The 18,041-nt window shown below is 38.2% G+C and overlaps 1 protein-coding gene across 1 annotated transcript in view; it reads right to left on the bottom strand.

Annotated features, from left to right (window-relative positions):
- The window catches only part of LOC115212963 (probable Dol-P-Man:Man(7)GlcNAc(2)-PP-Dol alpha-1,6-mannosyltransferase), a 28,491-nt gene extending 13,571 nt beyond the window's left edge, over positions 1-14,920 (bottom strand). Inside the window, exons 1-4 of the mRNA XM_029781819.2 lie at positions 14,783-14,920; positions 5,048-5,221; positions 2,218-2,412; positions 888-991 (exon numbers count right to left, since the gene is read on the bottom strand). Of these exons, the coding sequence (XP_029637679.1) occupies positions 888-991; positions 2,218-2,412; positions 5,048-5,114 (366 nt within the window). The 5' untranslated portion in view covers positions 5,115-5,221; positions 14,783-14,920. The remainder of the gene's footprint in view (positions 1-887; positions 992-2,217; positions 2,413-5,047; positions 5,222-14,782) is intronic.
- Between the last annotated feature and the right edge of the window lie 3,121 nt (positions 14,921-18,041).

The following is an 18,041-nucleotide window of genomic DNA, read 5'->3' as shown; positions in this document are numbered from 1 at the left end:
AGTCACAAAAATGCCGAGGTATTTTAAGTCATCTTGGTTGCCTCTCTTGACAACCAATTGAGTTTGCTTTTCATTCCCACTAGGTGTGAATAAAATTGGATAGAGACAGAAGTATGATGCAAAGTATAAAAACCTCTTTAGTCTCGTTGGAGACGACCTCTCCAGTGTATCGAAGATGGACAGGATTCTTTGTTTACTTTGAGTGTCTCAGTTGATAGAGAACTGCAATGAGTGGCGAAATGTTGAATCCTATCTATCTCATGCCAGCAAAGAAAACAGGCTGTGAAACAATGATGATGATGATGATGATGATGATGATGGATGGATGGATGGATGGTAGTCATCATGGTTGAAGGCGGTGAGCTGGTAGAAACGATAGCACACCGGGCGAAATGCATAGCCGTATTTCGTCTGCCGTTACGTTGTGAGTTCAAATTCCACCGAGGTCAACTTTGCCTTTCATCCTTTCAGGGTCGATAAATTAAGTACCAGTTACACACTGGGGTTGATGTAATCGACTTAATACCTATGTATGTCCTTGTTTGTCCCCTCTGTGTTTAGCCCCTTGTGGGTAATAAAGAAATAGGTAGTCATCATGGTCATGGTCATGGCGATGATATTGTGCTGGTGAGGGAGGGGTAACGATGATATGTTAGACACAAGATATTTAAACAGATATCATATATAACTGAACATCATATGAAACCTGCAAACGGAAGTTATAAGCAATATTCTTGTCCTGGGGTTAAATGCTTTAAATATTCCAGAAAGGTACATTTGATGATTTAAAAAATACCAAAAACAAAAAATCTGATGGTTTAGAAATATAAATCAAAGTAAATTTTTAAAAAAAACATAGATGAATATAAAGCATGTTTAAAGGATACGCCCCACTGAGAACTTTTGTTTTTAATTGTATTGAACCAGAAAACTTCTGCTTCAGGCCAGAGCCAACGTTGCCAAAAGAAGGAATCTATCAACACAGTTGCACCTTTAAAGAAAAAGAAATTAAACCACATAAGATATATTGTTGTGTTGTTGTGTGTATGTGTGCTTGCATACATGCACACTCACACACACACACACACACACACACACACACACACACACACACACACACATACACACACACAATGGCCCTCTTAAATCCAGAACTCAGGCATATTTAGGATCTTCAGCATTATTTGTTGATTTGTGACCAGGGAAGTGCTGTTAGAATCACTAAGCTGTCCAACTCCAATTACCAAAGCCAAATGTTTTGGTAGTAATAAGAGTCTGTTCAGATTTTTATTTCACTGTATTTTAACTCTTCAGAATGTTGACCAAGAGACGAAGAAATGCAAAGGATGATGTCAATGTAAACATAGATCATAATCTATACTTGAAAAGGGTGGATTGCTGAAGACATCCACAAAGACATCATGTGAGTATTATGGGCTTGAATCGACAACTGTGAATGATTTATGAAAATTTTCTCTCTGCAGACATTTTTATGTGTTTCAGCAATGGCCAAGTTCCAAGGTTGCCAGATTTAAGAGATTCAACCTCTGATCTGAAAGTTCTGTCAACATTGAGCTTTAAAAAACTGTATCTGAAGAAAATCTGAAGCAAATTGCAACAGAATTAGCAAAATGGTTCAAGTCAAACTTCAAGTATAAGACATCTTCATGAATTAAGAAAAATGTCTAAACTTGGTCAGTGGGCCACTCATCACATGATTGTTTCTCAACTTAATCAAAGAGTTGCTCTCTGGTCATCATGTATGTTTACATATATATACACACACAACTGTGATTGTCACATGCCGATGACAGGCCAATACTCAGAAACTTGAGTCCGTGTGTATCATAAGTTGAAGACGGGAAGGATGGCCTCCTTTGCAAATACTGATAGGGCACAGAAAGTGTGTCTATAGCCAGCTGGAGGAGGTGCCCTCCTGGGGCTACAAGCTATAGTAGCATCCACCCTTAGGGGTTAGCTTTTGGCGTTAGGAAGGGCATCCAGCTGTAGAAACATTGCCAGAAAAGACTGGAGCCTGGTGCAGCCTTCTGGCTTCCCAGATCCCCGATCGGACCGTCCAACCCATGCTAGCATGGAGAACGGACGTTAAACGATGATGATGATGATGATGATCATGATGACACAAACATATACATATATATTACACACACACAAACACACACAGAATTTTGTGAAATGGTTTTCAGAGAGACTTACCTAAAATAATGCCACCAGCAAAAATAATTATAGCAACAGCATTTTTAAGACTAAGTCTACGTGTGACAAGATCCATGAGCAGGTAAATTCCAAGCAGCATGGTAACATCAGAGCGAAATATAATAATTGCAGTTCCAGTGAACCATAGAAATGATGTGTGTCTTCCATGTAACCATGATTGCAAAGCTAATAATACTATAATGAAAAATAAACAGATTTCATTGTTAAATGGTTTGGTTTTGTTTTCCCTATAACACATAATTTATTAGAATGGTTGTATACTGTCAATCTAACAAGAACGTGACAGTAGGGGGTACACCACCGTTGTATAGCCCTAGGAGGCATTGAATGCCTCCTGACAGCTTCGACACATTTTTTCCCTGTGTCCTTATATACATATATATATGTATATAAGGACACATATATATGTATATAAGGACAAAGGGAAAAAATGTGTCGAAGCTGTCAGGAGGCATTCAATGCCTCCTAGGGCTATACAACGGTGGTGTACCCCCTACTGTCACGTTCTTGTTAGATTGACAGTATACAACCATTCTATCGCCCCACCACCGTACATGTCTCTACGAGAGATTTAGAAATTCAATATTTCTTATACATAATTTATTTTATCTTGAATATTGATTTCATTTGGCACAAGCCAGTAATTTTGGGAGAGGGAGCTGAGTAGATTCCATCGACCTCAACTGGTACTTATTTTATTGACCCCAAGAGGAATGAAAGACAAATTCAACCTCAACAGAATTTGAACTCAGAATGTAAAGACAGATGAAATATTGCTAAGCATTTTGCCCAGCATGCTAACAGTTCTGCCAGCTCACCACCTTAACTTATTTTGAATATTAAGAGAAATTATTTAAAATATGATAAAAAGTAGGTTAGTTAAATGGCCAAGTTGATAAATTATTGACTTTTGAGACTTAAATATTACTTCAAATCCTCCTAAAACACTGAGTATGCTAAAAACAGAAGTTTGTAGTACATTAGCTATCTTCATTATTAACTACTTTCTCAACAAAACTTATAATGTACATACGAGGGAGCCTCTATGTAGTTGGGGTACCTGCTTTCAGTAGCTGCCAAATTTCCCACAAATCACACATACCATGATGGTGACACTTGTTTACGGCTGTCATGCAAAAGTCAAAGCAAGGAGATAGTAAAACACACACATACACAAACATATACATATACATATACATATATATATATACATGACAGGCTTGAAACCCCAACTGCTAGATAATCATTCAGACACCACAAGCAAACCATCATAGTTTCCCATGATCAGTTTGTTAATCAACCAGTCAGCATGAAGTGTGATGTGACATGGTTTTCTCAGATATTCTAGAATTTAGCTTCTGGTCTCCTATGAAAACCATTTGGCATATACCTGAGAGCTCAAATGGCCAAGGGAAAACAGTCAAGGACCTCTGTCACAACAGAGATTTGCGCAGTTGACTTTGTATATTTTGGGGCCAACCGCATGTCACACAAATAGCTTTAATTTTTGTAATTTCACAGCAATTTGTTTCACTCCCAGTCAGCAAACATTTATGGTGTTCGTTAGGAATAGCTAACACCTAATGAACTTTATGTCTGGCAATAAATATTTCAGTTAAATGTTTGCAAGTGTGCTTCAGTTATTATTTACACAGCCAACAAAGTATGCCTTCATTCACTAGCTCCACATTGCACTAACTGTGGAGGCGCAATGGCCCAGTGGTTAGGGCAGCGGACTCGCGGTCGTAGGATCGCGGTTTCGATTCCCAGACCGGGCGTTGTGAGTGTTTATTGAGCGAAAACACCTAAAAAGCTCCACGACGCTCCGGCAGGGGATGGTGGTGATCCCTGCTGTACTCTTTCACCACAACTTTCTCTCACTCTTACTTCCTGTTTCTGTTGTACCTGTATTTCAAAGGGCCGGCCTTGTCACTCTCTGTGTCACGCTGAATATCCCCGAGAACTACGTTAAGGGTACACGTGTCTGTGGAGACTCAGCCACTTACACGTTAATTTCACGAGCAGGCTGTTCCGTTGATTCGGATCAACCGGAACCCTCGTCATCATAACCGACGGAGTGCTTCCATTCCATTGCACTAACCAAAGTCTCTATTGCAATCCTGTCAACCAAATCTACTCACAAGGCTATAGCAGAAATCACTTGCCCAAGATACTATGCAGTAGGACTGAAACTGGACCCTTGTGATAGGGAAGCCAGATTTTACATCTAAGGCTAGTCAACATCTATACAGACGTAAAGTACTAAAGAAACATAAGGAAGAGGAAGTTGTGCAGCAAGTAATAAAAATTAACACTGTGCTCAGAAGGGTGTATGAAGTATATATGAATGTTCTATAGGTGCAGGAGTGGCTGTGTGGTAAGTAGCTTGCTTACCAACCACATAGTTCCGGGTTCAGTCCCACTGCGTGGCACCTTGGGCAAGTGTCTACTACTATAGCCTCGAGCCAACCAAAGCTTTGTGAGTGGATTTGGTAGACGGAAACTGAAAGAAGCCTGTCGTATATATGTATATATATATATGTATGTATGTGTGTGTGTGTGTTTGTCCCCCCAACATCACTTGACAACCGATGCTGGTGTGTTTACGTCCCCGTCACTTAGCGGTTCGGCAAAAGAGACCGACAGAATAAGTAATAGGCTTACAAAGAATAAATCCTGGGGTCGAGTTGCTCGACTAAAGGCGGTGCTCCAGCATGGCCGCAGTCAAATGACTGAAACAAGTAAAAGAGAGTAAAAGAGAGGTGTGTTGTATTGGAAGAGTTAATGTTAAATGTAGGAATGAGCTTACCGAGTCCAAGGGCCATTATGTTGGGGAGAGGTCGAGTCATATAGAATACAAAATGGAATTGGGTCATTGTAAGCAAATACAGCCAGAATTTGGTGTTAGAACCAAACCGTTTGCGAACAGCTTCTTGGAACTTGCGGAATGACCATAAAACATAGAGCCCCAAGCAGTATCGAACTGGAAAAAAAAAGTATAAACATATGTATTAAAATTGCATTAATATACAATATTATAACGTAAAATACTGTACAAAAATTACAATATACACAAAATAGGCACAGGCATGGTTGTATGGTAAGAAACTTGCTTCCCAGCCCCATGGTCCATGGTTCAGGGTTCAGTCCCACTTGGACATGTGTCTTCTACTATAGCCTCGGGCCCAGCAATGTCTTGTGAATTGATCTGGCAGACAGAAACTGAAAGAAGCCCACCATATATATGTATATATATATATATATATATATATATATATATATATATATATATATATATATATATATATATTCTCCCATGCTGGTGGCACATAAAAAGCACCATCTGAACATGGTTGATGCCAGGTCCACCTAACTGGCTTCAGTACCAGTGGCACATAAAAAGCACCATCTGAACATGGCCGATGCTAGTGCCCTCTGACTGACTCCTGTGCCAGTGGCATGTAAAAAGCACCCACTACACTCTTGGAGTGGTTGGCATTAGGAAGGGCATCCAGCTGTAGAAACATTGCCAGATCAGACTGGAGCCTGGTGTGGCCGCTGGCTCTCCAGACCGCAGTCAAACAGTTCAACCCATGCCAGCATGGAAAACGGACGTTAAACAATGATGATGATATATATGTCACAATATATGGATTCAAGTAATCTGGTAGCACTCATAAAAAAAAGCTCCTTCATGTATTATTCTCCAAAACATATAGCATATATAGAACGGTACAAGAGAAAATGGTAAGGAGTGTATCTGCCCATATTATAACTACAATTATGTATTTGAAAGAATATTTAATGAACGCATATTAATATTGTTTTTCCATATGCTTACGTTATATGTTTTAATCTATCCTAATCTACAATACTAGATTATATTAATTTTATCCTACATTATAACCTATTTACTATTTACTTATATATTTGAACCTTTAATCTTTAATTTAATATCTTTCTTGTTGATATCAAACTCTCTATAAATATATGAATCTCTTTACACCAAAACTATCTAATAATTATTTCTTAAAATCTTAATGGATTTTCCTTCTCATCTTGAAAGACTATTTCATTGATTTAGGTTGATTTTGTTCTCATTGCTTTTCCATACTTTCTATGAATTTTTCTCTAAATATTTACTTATATCTTCAAATTTTTAATTTTTAAAAATTGAATATTGTTCATATTTTCTTGTTGATATAAATGCCTATCTTTCGTAAATATTGTCTCTAAATACTTTTACTTAGTTTTAATTTGTTATTATTATCATTATTATTCATCCATCTGTAGTACATGACCATACCAGCACAAACATCTCTCTTGCATGCCACATCCAATGCTTCTTATGTCCAACATTTCTCTCAGGGCACTTACACCCTGTAATGTATGCACACTGACATTACACATCCAGTGGATCATGCTAGCTTCATTCCTTTCAAGCCTAGGCATGTCCTCTGCAGTCACAGCCCATGTTTCACTACCATGAAGCATGGCAGTTTGCACACATGCGTCATACAATCTACCTTTCACTCTGAGTGAGAGACTCTTTGTCACCAGTAAGGGTAGAAGCTTTCTAAACTTTGCCCGGGCTATTCTTATTCTAGTGGTAACACTCTCTGAGCATCCACCTCCACTGCTAACTTGGTCACCTAGGTAGCGGAAGCTATCAACTACTTCTAGTTTCTCCCACTGGAGTGTGATGGAATCTGTTTTCTGAGTATCTGTGGTGTCTATTGCCCCTGTGCATCTGCCGTACATGAAAGTTATCTTCTCGGTTAATTTTCCTTTGATGTTGCTGCACCTCTTATGCGTCCATAGCTTACACTGGGTACATCTTGTGAAGTTTCTACCTACACCTTTTCTTATATATATATATATATATTAACTTCATCATCATCATCATCATCGTTTAACATCTGTTTTCCGCGCTAGCATGGGTTGGACGGTTCGACCGGGGTCTGGGAAGCCAGGGGCTGCACCAGGCTCCAGTCTGATCTGGCAGTGTTTCTACAGCTGGATGCCCTTCCTAACACCAACCACTCCATGAGTGTAGTGGGTGCTTTTTACGTGTGGCTTGCACAGGTGCCAGGGGGGGTCTGGCATCAGCCACAATCGGTTGGTGCTTTTAACGTGCCACCGGCATGTACAACTTGTACAACTTGTACAAGGAAAAGGCTGACAGGGAATTTGATGTTTCAGCTTCCTCACCTTCATCAGACTAATACTAATATGCATTTGTACATAAACAATCTTTTGCTTCTATAAATAAAAACATGAAAATCTTTTCTCTGTGAAATGCTAATATACATAATCCTGTTTCAATCATATATACATTTTGGGTGTATATTGACTTAAGCTCATTTACATATTACATCTTTTAAAAGAAAAAGGAAATGTAAAAAGAAATATAAATAAAGAAAATTCAACATATGTATCAGCAGTAAGCTCCCATGACTTCAGGAAACATTTTTTTCATGCTGAGAGTTGCTGAAGCTTGGAACAAACTGCCGGCATCCATTGTTAGTTGTCGGAGCACTGCATCCTTCAAAACTTCCATGCTTTCTGAGATTCGCCAACACTACACCTGATTTTCTCCCCTCCATACACACACAGACATGTATCTGACTCATACATTATTCGCTTTCCAGACATTTTTACATTACTGCATGTACTTTATATGCACTTTCTGACAGGTTGTGGTGCACCTGAGCACTGTATACAATAATTTCAATATTATTATTATTATTATTATTGTTATTATTATTATTATTATTATTATTACATATAAAAAAAATATATACTTTACAAATACTAACCGACATGTTGCATGAATAACTTATTCAGATGCAGCCAGTTAGCAAATAATGCAAAAGGTGCAGATATCATAGATATGAAGAGTGGTCCAATAAATGAGCGAGGAACAACTCCTGGGAACTCTAAATGATCATACTGAAAATACAAAGAGAAGAAGAAGAAAAAGGTGAACTTATTCAAATACGGTTTTTCGTTTTTTTGTTGATAAATGATATCATGCATAGCCTGAAGACTGAAGCTCTCTTCTACTTTGGTATATTGGATTGGAAGCACTCCGTCGGTTACGACAACGAGGGTTCCGGTTGATCCGAATCAACGGAACAGCCTGCTCGTGAAATTAACGTGTAAGTGGCTGAGCACTCCACAGACACGTGTACCCTTAACGTAGTTCTCGGGGATATTCAGCGTGACACAGAGAGTGACAAGGCCGGCCCCTTTGAAATACGGGTACAACAGAAACAGGAAGTAAGAGTGAGAGAAAGTTATGGTGAAAGAGTACAGCAGGGATCACCACCATCCCCTGCCGGAGCCTCGTGGAGCTTTAGGTGTTTTCGCTCAATGAACACTCACAATGCCCGGTCTGGGAATCGAAACCGCGATCCTATGACTGCGAGTCCGCTGCCCTAACCACTGGGCCATTGCGCCTCCACTTTGGTATAAGAACATAAAACAAAGGCATTCCAGCCATGATCATCCAGCATTTTTTCAAAGCCATTGTAACTGGGACTACATTATATGATGTAACATAAAAAGTATTCTCACTGACTTGATTTCCAAATAGTTTAATATTTTGTGGTGCCAAGACTGGTATGATTGGATGGTTTTATAAAAAAGAAGTGGGTGGGGACATAGGCATTCAAAAGGAACATCAAATTTTCAATCATGTCCATTTTTCACCTGTTACCAGTTGGTGAATCTACAAACATTAGAAATACATTTTTGCACACATCTATATTACAGCTGAAATGATGAAAATGGGCATAAAAATAGATTAACAAGCATTTCTGGCGTAAAATGCACCCAGGCCACAGTATCAAGCCATGAATCTAATCAAATCAGAAAAAGTGAAGGAATGAATAAAATTGACATGGACCAATTGACATCACAGGCCACACATCTAGGAGGGCATCACTCTGGACAAGTACTGATAGGAGGGCACCTGCGGAAAAAGCATGTGCACACAAAGACACACATGTGCACACACACACACACACACACACACTCACAGACACACACACACACTCACACACACACACTCACACACACACACACACTCACACACACACACTCACACACACACACTCACACACACACACTCACACACACACACTCACACACATACTCACACACACGCTCTCTCTCTCTCCCTCTCTCTCTCTTTTAATTGTTGTTTCTGATGACATTTGATAAACACATAACTTTGTGTTCGTGTGTGTTCGTGTGTGTGTGTGTGTGAGTGTGTGTGTGTGAGTGTGTGTGTGTGTGTTCGTGTGTGTGTGTGTGTGAGTGTGTGTGTGTGTGAGTGTGTGTGTGTGAGTGTGTGTGTGTGTGTGAGTGTGTGTGTGTGTGTGAGTGTGTGTGTGTGTGTGAGTGTGTGTGTGTGAGTGTGTGTGTGCGTGCGTGTGTTCGCGTGTGCGTGTGTGTGTGCACATCTTGTGTATAACTTGGCATTTTGTTTTCAATAATTTCAATCTGTGGCCATACTGGGGCACCATCTTACACACACACACACACACATCATTATCATCATTTTACATCCTTTTTCCCCATGCCTACATGGTTTCATGCACTTCTTCCTACACATCACCTACCTGCTACATGTTGTGCTTCTTTGTAATCCCCTTTGTGAAACCAGCTTCCCACTCTTCGTCCCCTTTTCTTCCTCAGTCTTCCCCCATCCACTGTTCCCTTCAATATAGATCTTCTGGTACTTCTTAACCTATCTGTATGCATGAGTATGTGTGTGTGAATACACATTGGATAAAGCAGTTCTAGATACTCCTAAAAGGACAGGATGGTCACAGTTGGAATCACTTTGATCATAATTGTCGGAGCACTGCATCCTTCAAAACTTCCATGCTTTCTGAGATTCGCCAACACTACACCTGATTTTCTCCCCTCCATACACCACAAGCATGTATCTAACTCATACACTGTTCCCTTTCTAGACATTTGTACATTACCGCATATGCTTTACACACACTTTTGACAAGTTGTGGTGCACCTGAGCACTGTATACAATAATTTCATTATTATTATTATTATTTTATTATTATTATTATTATTATTATTATTATTATTCAGTAGTTTTATTTTTATAGCGTGCTTTCACTTCACTACCGAGCGCAGCTCTGTGTGCCTTGGGTATGTGCTGTGATTTGTTGTGATGCTCTGATGGTTATTGTATGGAAAGTGTTCTACGTAGGATGTGTGCAGTGCCTAGTAGTGCAATTTTCTGTATGTTATATGTGTTTGTAAGTCCTGGTGTTTTTGTTATGTATTTGTCTGAATATTTTTTTATCATGCCTAATGCACCTACTATGATAGGAATTGTTTCTGTTTTCAGATTCCACATTCTGGTTACCTCTATTTCCAGGTCTTTGTATTTTGAAGTTTCTCCATTTCTTTTAGAGACACGTTGTCATCTGCCGGTATTGATACATCAATTAGAAAGCATTTTTTTCTTCATGATCTCTGACAACTATATCTGGTCTGTTGGCCTTAATTTCTCTATCTGTGTGTATCGGCATATCCAGAGTATGGTTGCTTTCTCGTTTTCTGTGACCTTTTCTGGTGTGTGCCTATACCATCTTTTTTCTGTTGTTATCCATAATGTTGGCATAGCTTCCAATGTATGTAGGTTCCAACTCTGTCATGTCTGTGAATATATTCCTTCTTAGCCAGGACTGGGCAGCCAGAGATAATATGATTTATTGTTTCTTGTCCATCTCCACATATTCTGCAGTTACTTGTAATATTTCTTTTCATTACATGTTTTTGGTAATTTCTGGTGGGGAGGCTTTGGTCTTGTGCTGCAATTAAAAATCCCTCTGTTTCTGCTTTGAGTCCTGAGCTTCTCAACCATTGCTGGGATTTTTCTTTGTCTATTTCTTTTGCGTTTAGTTTAGTGCAGTATTTACCATGAAGGGGCTTTTCTTGCCATCGTTTTATCATGGTTCGTTGCTGTTCTATTTTTAGTTTGGATTTCATTTGTTTTATAGCTTTTGTTGTTCTTCATCATCTTCTTCTTCTTCTTCGTGTTTATTAGGTGGTATGATTTCTTGTTTGTATTTGTCAGCTTCCTTAAATACTGAGAACAGTTTTTTGTTTTGCTCGTGTTTTGCTGCTATCTGGATCAGTTTTCCTTCCTTCTGAAGTAGGTATTTTTGCAGTCCTATGGTGGTTATTTTATAGTAGTTTTCCAGCTGTATAAGGCCTCTACCACCTTCTATACGTTGTATATATAGTCTTTCTATGTCAGATTTTGGGTGATGCATCCTAGATCCTGTCAGTATTTTTCTTGTTTTCCTATCTATTTTGGACAGTTCATTTCGTGTCCAGTTAAGGATATTGTAGCTGTAACTTATAACTGGGACAGCTAAAGTGTTGATACCTATTATCTTGTTTTTAGCATTGAGCTCTGTTTTTAGTATTGATCTAACTCGTCTATAATATTCTTTTTTTATTTTCTCTTTCATTTGTGTGTGTTGTGTCTTATCTAGTTCATGGATTCCTAAGTATTTGTAAGTTTGGCTTTGGTCTAATTCTTTTATTTCATTGGTTTTATCTAGTGTGATGTTGTTACTCTTAACTAGTTTTCCTCTTTTCATGGTTACTTTGGTGCATTTTTCTAATCCAAATTTCATATCTATTTCTTTGGTAAATCCATGAACTGTCTTTAATAGTGTTTCCAGCTGTTTGTCATTTGCAGCGTATAGTTTTAGGTCATCCATATATAAAAGGTGGCTGATCGTTTTGCTGTAACATTTATATCCGCATCCAGTTCTATTTAGCATATCAGATAGAGGTGACAGTGCCAAGCAGAAAAGGAGTGGAGTGGAGAGAGCGTGTCTCCCTGGAATATTCCTCTTCTAATGGGGATGTCTTTGGTTTTCATGAGTCCCTCTTTTGTTTGGAGGTGTAGGACTGTTTGCCATTTATTCATAGAGTGCCCTATGAATTTTATGATTGTTGGTGCTACTTTGTTAATGACTAGTGTTTCGAGGATCCATGTGTGGGGGATGCTATCAAACGCCTTTTTGTAGTCAATCCAGGCCATACTGAGGCCTTTCTTCTTTCTGTGGCTGTCTTCAGTTACGGCTTTATTAATCATTAGTTGATCTTATTATTATATTATTATTATTATTATTATTATTATTATTATTATTCAGTAGTTTTATTTTTATAGCGTGCTTTCACTTCACTACCGAGCGCAGCTCTGTGTGCCTTGGGTATGTGCTGTGATTTGTTGTGATGCTCTGATGGTTATTGTATGGAAAGTGTTCTGCGTAGGATGTGTGCAGTGCCTAGTAGTGCAATTTTCTGTATGTTATATGTGTTTGTAAGTCCTGGTGTTTTTGTGTTATGTATTTGTCTGAATATTTTTTTATCATGCCTAATGCACCTACTATGATAGGAATTGTTTCTGTTTTCAGATTCCACATTCTGGTTACCTCTATTTCCAGGTCTTTGTATTTTGAATGTTTCTCCATTTCTTTTAGAGACACGTTGTCATCTGCCGGTATTGATACATCAATTAGAAAGCATTTTTTTCTTCATGATCTCTGACAACTATATCTGGTCTGTTGGCCTTAATTTCTCTATCTGTGTGTATCGGCATATCCCAGATTATGGTTGCTTTCTCGTTTTCTGTGACCTTTTCTGGTGTGTGCCTCTACCATCTTTTTGCTGTTGTTATTCCATAATGTAGGTTCCAACTCTGTCATGTCTGTGAATATATTCCTTCTTAGCCACGACTGGGCAGCCAGAGATAATATGATTTATTGTTTCTTGTCCATCTCCACATATTCTGCAGTTACTTGTTATATTTCTTTTCATTACATGTTTTTGGTAATTTCTGGTGGGGAGGCTTTGGTCTTGTGCTGCAATTAAAAATCCCTCTGTTTCTGCTTTGAGTCCTGAGCTTCTCAACCATTGCTGGGATTTTTCTTTGTCTATTTCTTTTGCGTTTAGTTTAGTGCAGTATTTACCATGAAGGGGCTTTTCTTGCCATCGTTTTATCATGGTTCGTTGCTGTTCTATTTTTAGTTTGGATTTCATTTGTTTTATAGCTTTTGTTGTTCTTCATCATCTTCTTCTTCTTCTTCGTGTTTATTAGGTGGTATGATTTCTTGTTTGTATTTGTCAGCTTCTTAAATACTGAGAACAGTTTTTTGTTTTGCTCGTGTTTTGCTGCTATCTGGATCAGTTTTCCTTCCTTCTGAAGTAGGTATTTTTGCAGTCCTATGGTGGTTATTTTATAGTAGTTTTCCAGCTGTATAAGGCCTCTACCACCTTCTATACGTTGTATATATAGTCTTTCTATGTCAGATTTTGGGTGATGCATCCTAGATCCTGTCAGTATTTTTCTTGTTTTCCTATCTATTTTGGACAGTTCATTTCGTGTCCAGTTAAGGATATTGTAGCTGTAACTTATAACTGGGACAGCTAAAGTGTTGATACCTATTATCTTGTTTTTAGCATTGAGCTCTGTTTTTAGTATTGATCTAACTCGTCTATAATATTCTTTTTTTATTTTCTCTTTCATTTGTGTGTGTTGTGTCTTATCTAGTTCATGGATTCCTAAGTATTTGTAAGTTTGGCTTTGGTCTAATTCTTTTATTTCATTGGTTTTATCTAGTGTGATGTTGTTACTCTTAACTAGTTTTCCTCTTTTCATGGTTACTTTGGTGCATTTTTCTAATCCAAATTTCATATCTATTTCTTTGGTAAATCCATGAACTGTCTTTAATAGTGTTTCCAGCTGTTTGTCATTTGCAGCATATAGTTTTAGGTCATCCATATATAAAAGGTGGCTGATCGTTTTGCCGTAACATTTATATCCGCATCCAGTTCTATTTAGCATATCAGATAGAGGTGACAGTGCCAAGCAGAAAAGGAGTGGAGAGAGCGTGTCTCCCTGGAATATTCCTCTTCTAATGGGGATGTCTTTGGTTTTCATGAGTCCCTCTTTTGTTTGGAGGTGTAGGACTGTTTGCCATTTATTCATAGAGTGCCCTATGAATTTTATGATTGTTGGTGCTACTTTGTTAATGACTAGTGTTTCGAGGATCCATGTGTGGGGGATGCTATCAAACGCCTTTTTGTAGTCAATCCAGGCCATACTGAGGCCTTTCTTCTTTCTGTGGCTGTCTTCAGTTACGGCTTTATTAATCATTAGTTGATCTTATTATTATTATTATTATTATTATTATTATTATTATCATAAAGCTATTTGACCAACATTGATCATGGGCTAAACAACTAAACAATAGCCTATAGACTTTGAGGTAATATTTATCCCCACTTGAATGTGGATGTTCAGTTAGAACAAACTTTACCACTGTAAGCAAAACATCCATGTTTAAGTGGAGAAGAATATAACCTCTCGGTATTAATACTATCTCTGTCACTAATATATATTTCATATACATTTCATGATTTTCGTATGATTGAGGTTTAAGTAAAATAAATTGACAACTGTTTTATGGAGTTAGTTAAGGCTTACCTGAGAGATATTTTGTTGGTGATAAATGATATCATGTATAGCCTGAAGATTGAAGCTCTCTTCTACTTTGGTGTAAGGACATAAAACCACATATATAACCATCAAAAGTAACATCAAATTTTCAATCATGTCCATTTTTCACCTGTTAAAGTTACCAGTTGGTGAATCTACAAACATTAGAAATACATTTAGTTTTATTTTGAAATAAAACAACATTTAATAATTTAATAACAACAATACTTATTCAAGGATTTTCCCTTTTGCTGAAATTTACAGGTACATGTGACTAGTTGTGAATGGATCTCATGTATTATGGATAAAATTATAGGCGAATGGAAATAATTTCAAAAATAAACATAAACAGGTGCAGGAGTGGCTGTGTGGTAAGTAGCTTGCTAACCAACCACATGGTTCCGGGTTCAGTCCCACTGCGTGGCATCTTGGGCAAGTGTCTTCTGCTATAGCCCTGGGCCGACCAATGCCTTGTGAGTGGATTTGGTAGACGGAAACTGAAAGAAGCCTGTCGTATATATGTATATATATATATATATATGTGTGTGTGTATGTGTGTGTGTTTGTGTGTCTGTGTTTGTCCCCCTAGCATTGCTTGACAACCGATGCTGGTGTGTTTACGTCCCTGTCACTTAGCGGTTCGGCATAAGAGACCGATAGAATAAGTACTGGGCTTACAAAGAATAAGCCCTAGGGTCGATCTCCTCGACTAAAGGCGGTGCTCCAGCATGGCTGCAGTCAAATGACTGAAACAAATAAAAGAGTAAAGAGTAAGAGTATAAACAGTGAGTTTGTTGGTGTCAATTCATGTCTGCATCATGTGAATGGCATCCTGGAAAATTATTTATAAGTAAATGCAAATTGCATATCTTCACATAATAAATAATACAAGGGGTACCCAAAAGTAACAAGAAACATTTTCTGTGGGACAAGCCCATTGTACTTCAGGTTTCCACCGCTAGAAGCCACTTGATGCAATCCTCAGGCATCAGTCTACCAACCAGCATTGTCATGTGAAACTGTACTACCACGTGGTGTGTCATTGTTTTGCAGTGCTTCTCCTCTGTTCGTCGATTTTTGCGCTGGCTGAAACAAAGGAATAATATGCTTCTGTGAAATTCTGTTTTCAGCTGGGGAAAACGGTGGCCAAATCAGTTGTCATGCTTCAAACAGCTTACAAGGCCGCTGCTATGATCAAAACACAAGTTTACAAGTTATTTTCACACTTTAGGAATGGTCACTTGTTGCTTGAAGACCAACCTTGTTCAAGTTGACTGTCAACCTTCCAAACAAATGAAAACATCACGAAATTCATGAACTGATCTTGGAGGACCATTGCTAAACAATTGACAAATTTGTTGACATGACTGATATGTCCTGGAGCTCCTGCCAACGAATTTTGAATGAGGAATTGCATATGAAAAGAGTTGCAACAAAATTTGTACCTTGCTTGCTTACGGAAGACCAAAAGCAGTCACAACTGAATGCATGTCATGAACTGAAAGAACAGTTGGAAGTTGATCATAAGACCTTTTTTCGAAGGTCATCACTGATGAGGAAAGCTGCTGCTACAGCTACAACCAGGAAACACAGCAGCCCACTGTGGAAGCCTGAACTACAAAGCAGCAATCATGTCAATGGAAGCATTCAATGTCACCAAACACCCCAAAAAAAGGTGCATCGAGGGAAGTTGAATATCAAGGCGATGCTGGTTTGTTTCATTGACGGGAAAGGAATGGTCCACACAGAATTTGTTTCTCTTGGTCAAACTGTTAACCAGACATTCCATTTGGCAGTTCTGAAGCATTTGCAAAATGCAGAGATGAAAACGCCCCAACCAGCGGCAAAGTGTAGAGTGGTAGTTTCATCAAACAATGTGCCAGCACACACTGTTTTGAATGTGAGACAGTTTTTGACCAAAAATGGCATGACACCCCCCCACACACACACACACACTTACCCACCCTCCCTATTCAACCAATTGCTCCCACCGACTTCTTTTTGTTCCACTGAATGAAAAAGTCCTTAATGGAGAACGTTTTGCAGTTAATGTTTACTTTAAACCCTGGTCACCAAAAACTAAAGAAAAAAAAGTGTAACAGGTGTAAAAAAATGTGTATTAAACGAATATGGAAACAAAACTTTGTGCCAACGAACCGGAGTGGACGGGGAGAGGACTTTCGGAAAATTCACAAGATCTGATTTTTCCCTCGTAACTTTTAGGGAAATGGATATCTTTTGATGAAATTTTATATAAATACCTTTCAAACAGCATAGATTGCAATTATAAAGAAATTTATGGGGAAAATTATTTTCCGAGTGGGTGGGGAGAGGACTTTCGAAGAGAAAATATTTTATAAATTATTTTTTTGCTTGAGTGTAATGGAAATAAAAGTTTGAAAACAAGATTTTTAGATTCATTTATTTTTCGTTTGAGTAATAGAAAAAGGGGATCTAATTACAATTTTATTTACAATAATGTTTTCTTTTGACACATTCTACCAGTATACGAAGTTTCAAATTGTTTAAGTTAACTAGAAAATTCCGTCCATCAAAAGGAAAAGATCTGAAAAAGGTTTTTAAAAAAGATCCCATGTATCTTGGTAAGAGAAACAAATTCATAAATGGGATCTTTTTTAAAACCTTTTTTTTATTACTAAAAGTTATGAGAGAAAAAATCGAATCTTGTAAATTTTCGAAAGTCCTCCTCCAAAGTTCGTTAGCGCAAACTTGTTTTTATATTCGTTTAATACATATTTTTCAGTAAAATTTTACCATTTTTTTACACCTATTACACTTATTTTTTTGTTTTTGACTGGGAGTTAAAGTAAACTCCTCACTCTCTGGTTTGTTGGTGCAAATTTTGGTTTTCATACTTGTTTAACACACATTTTTTTTACACGTGTACCCTCGGGGATATTCAGCGTGACACAGAGAGTGACAAGGCCGGCCCTTTGAAATACAGGTACAACAGAAACAGGAAGTAAGAGTGAGAGAAAGTTGTGGTGAAAGAGTACAGCAGGGATCACCACCACCCCCTGCCAGAGCCTCGTGAAGCTTTAGATGTTTTCGCTCAATAAACACTCACAACGCCCGGTCTGTATTTTTCGTTTGTCACTGTTATTTATGACATCGTTCGTGCATTTGTACTGGCTTTAGCTTTAAGGTTAAGGTTAGGGTTTTAGGGCTAGGGTTAGGTTTTTAGGGTTAGGGTTACGGTTTTAGGGTTAGGGTGTTGATTAGGATT

Source organism: Octopus sinensis, linkage group LG6 (genome assembly GCF_006345805.1).
Source record: "Octopus sinensis linkage group LG6, ASM634580v1, whole genome shotgun sequence".
In the NCBI taxonomy this organism is placed as follows: Eukaryota; Metazoa; Mollusca; class Cephalopoda; order Octopoda; family Octopodidae; genus Octopus; species Octopus sinensis.
Note: the sequence above shows the minus strand (reverse complement) of the source record. Positions and strands in the feature narration are given on the sequence as shown.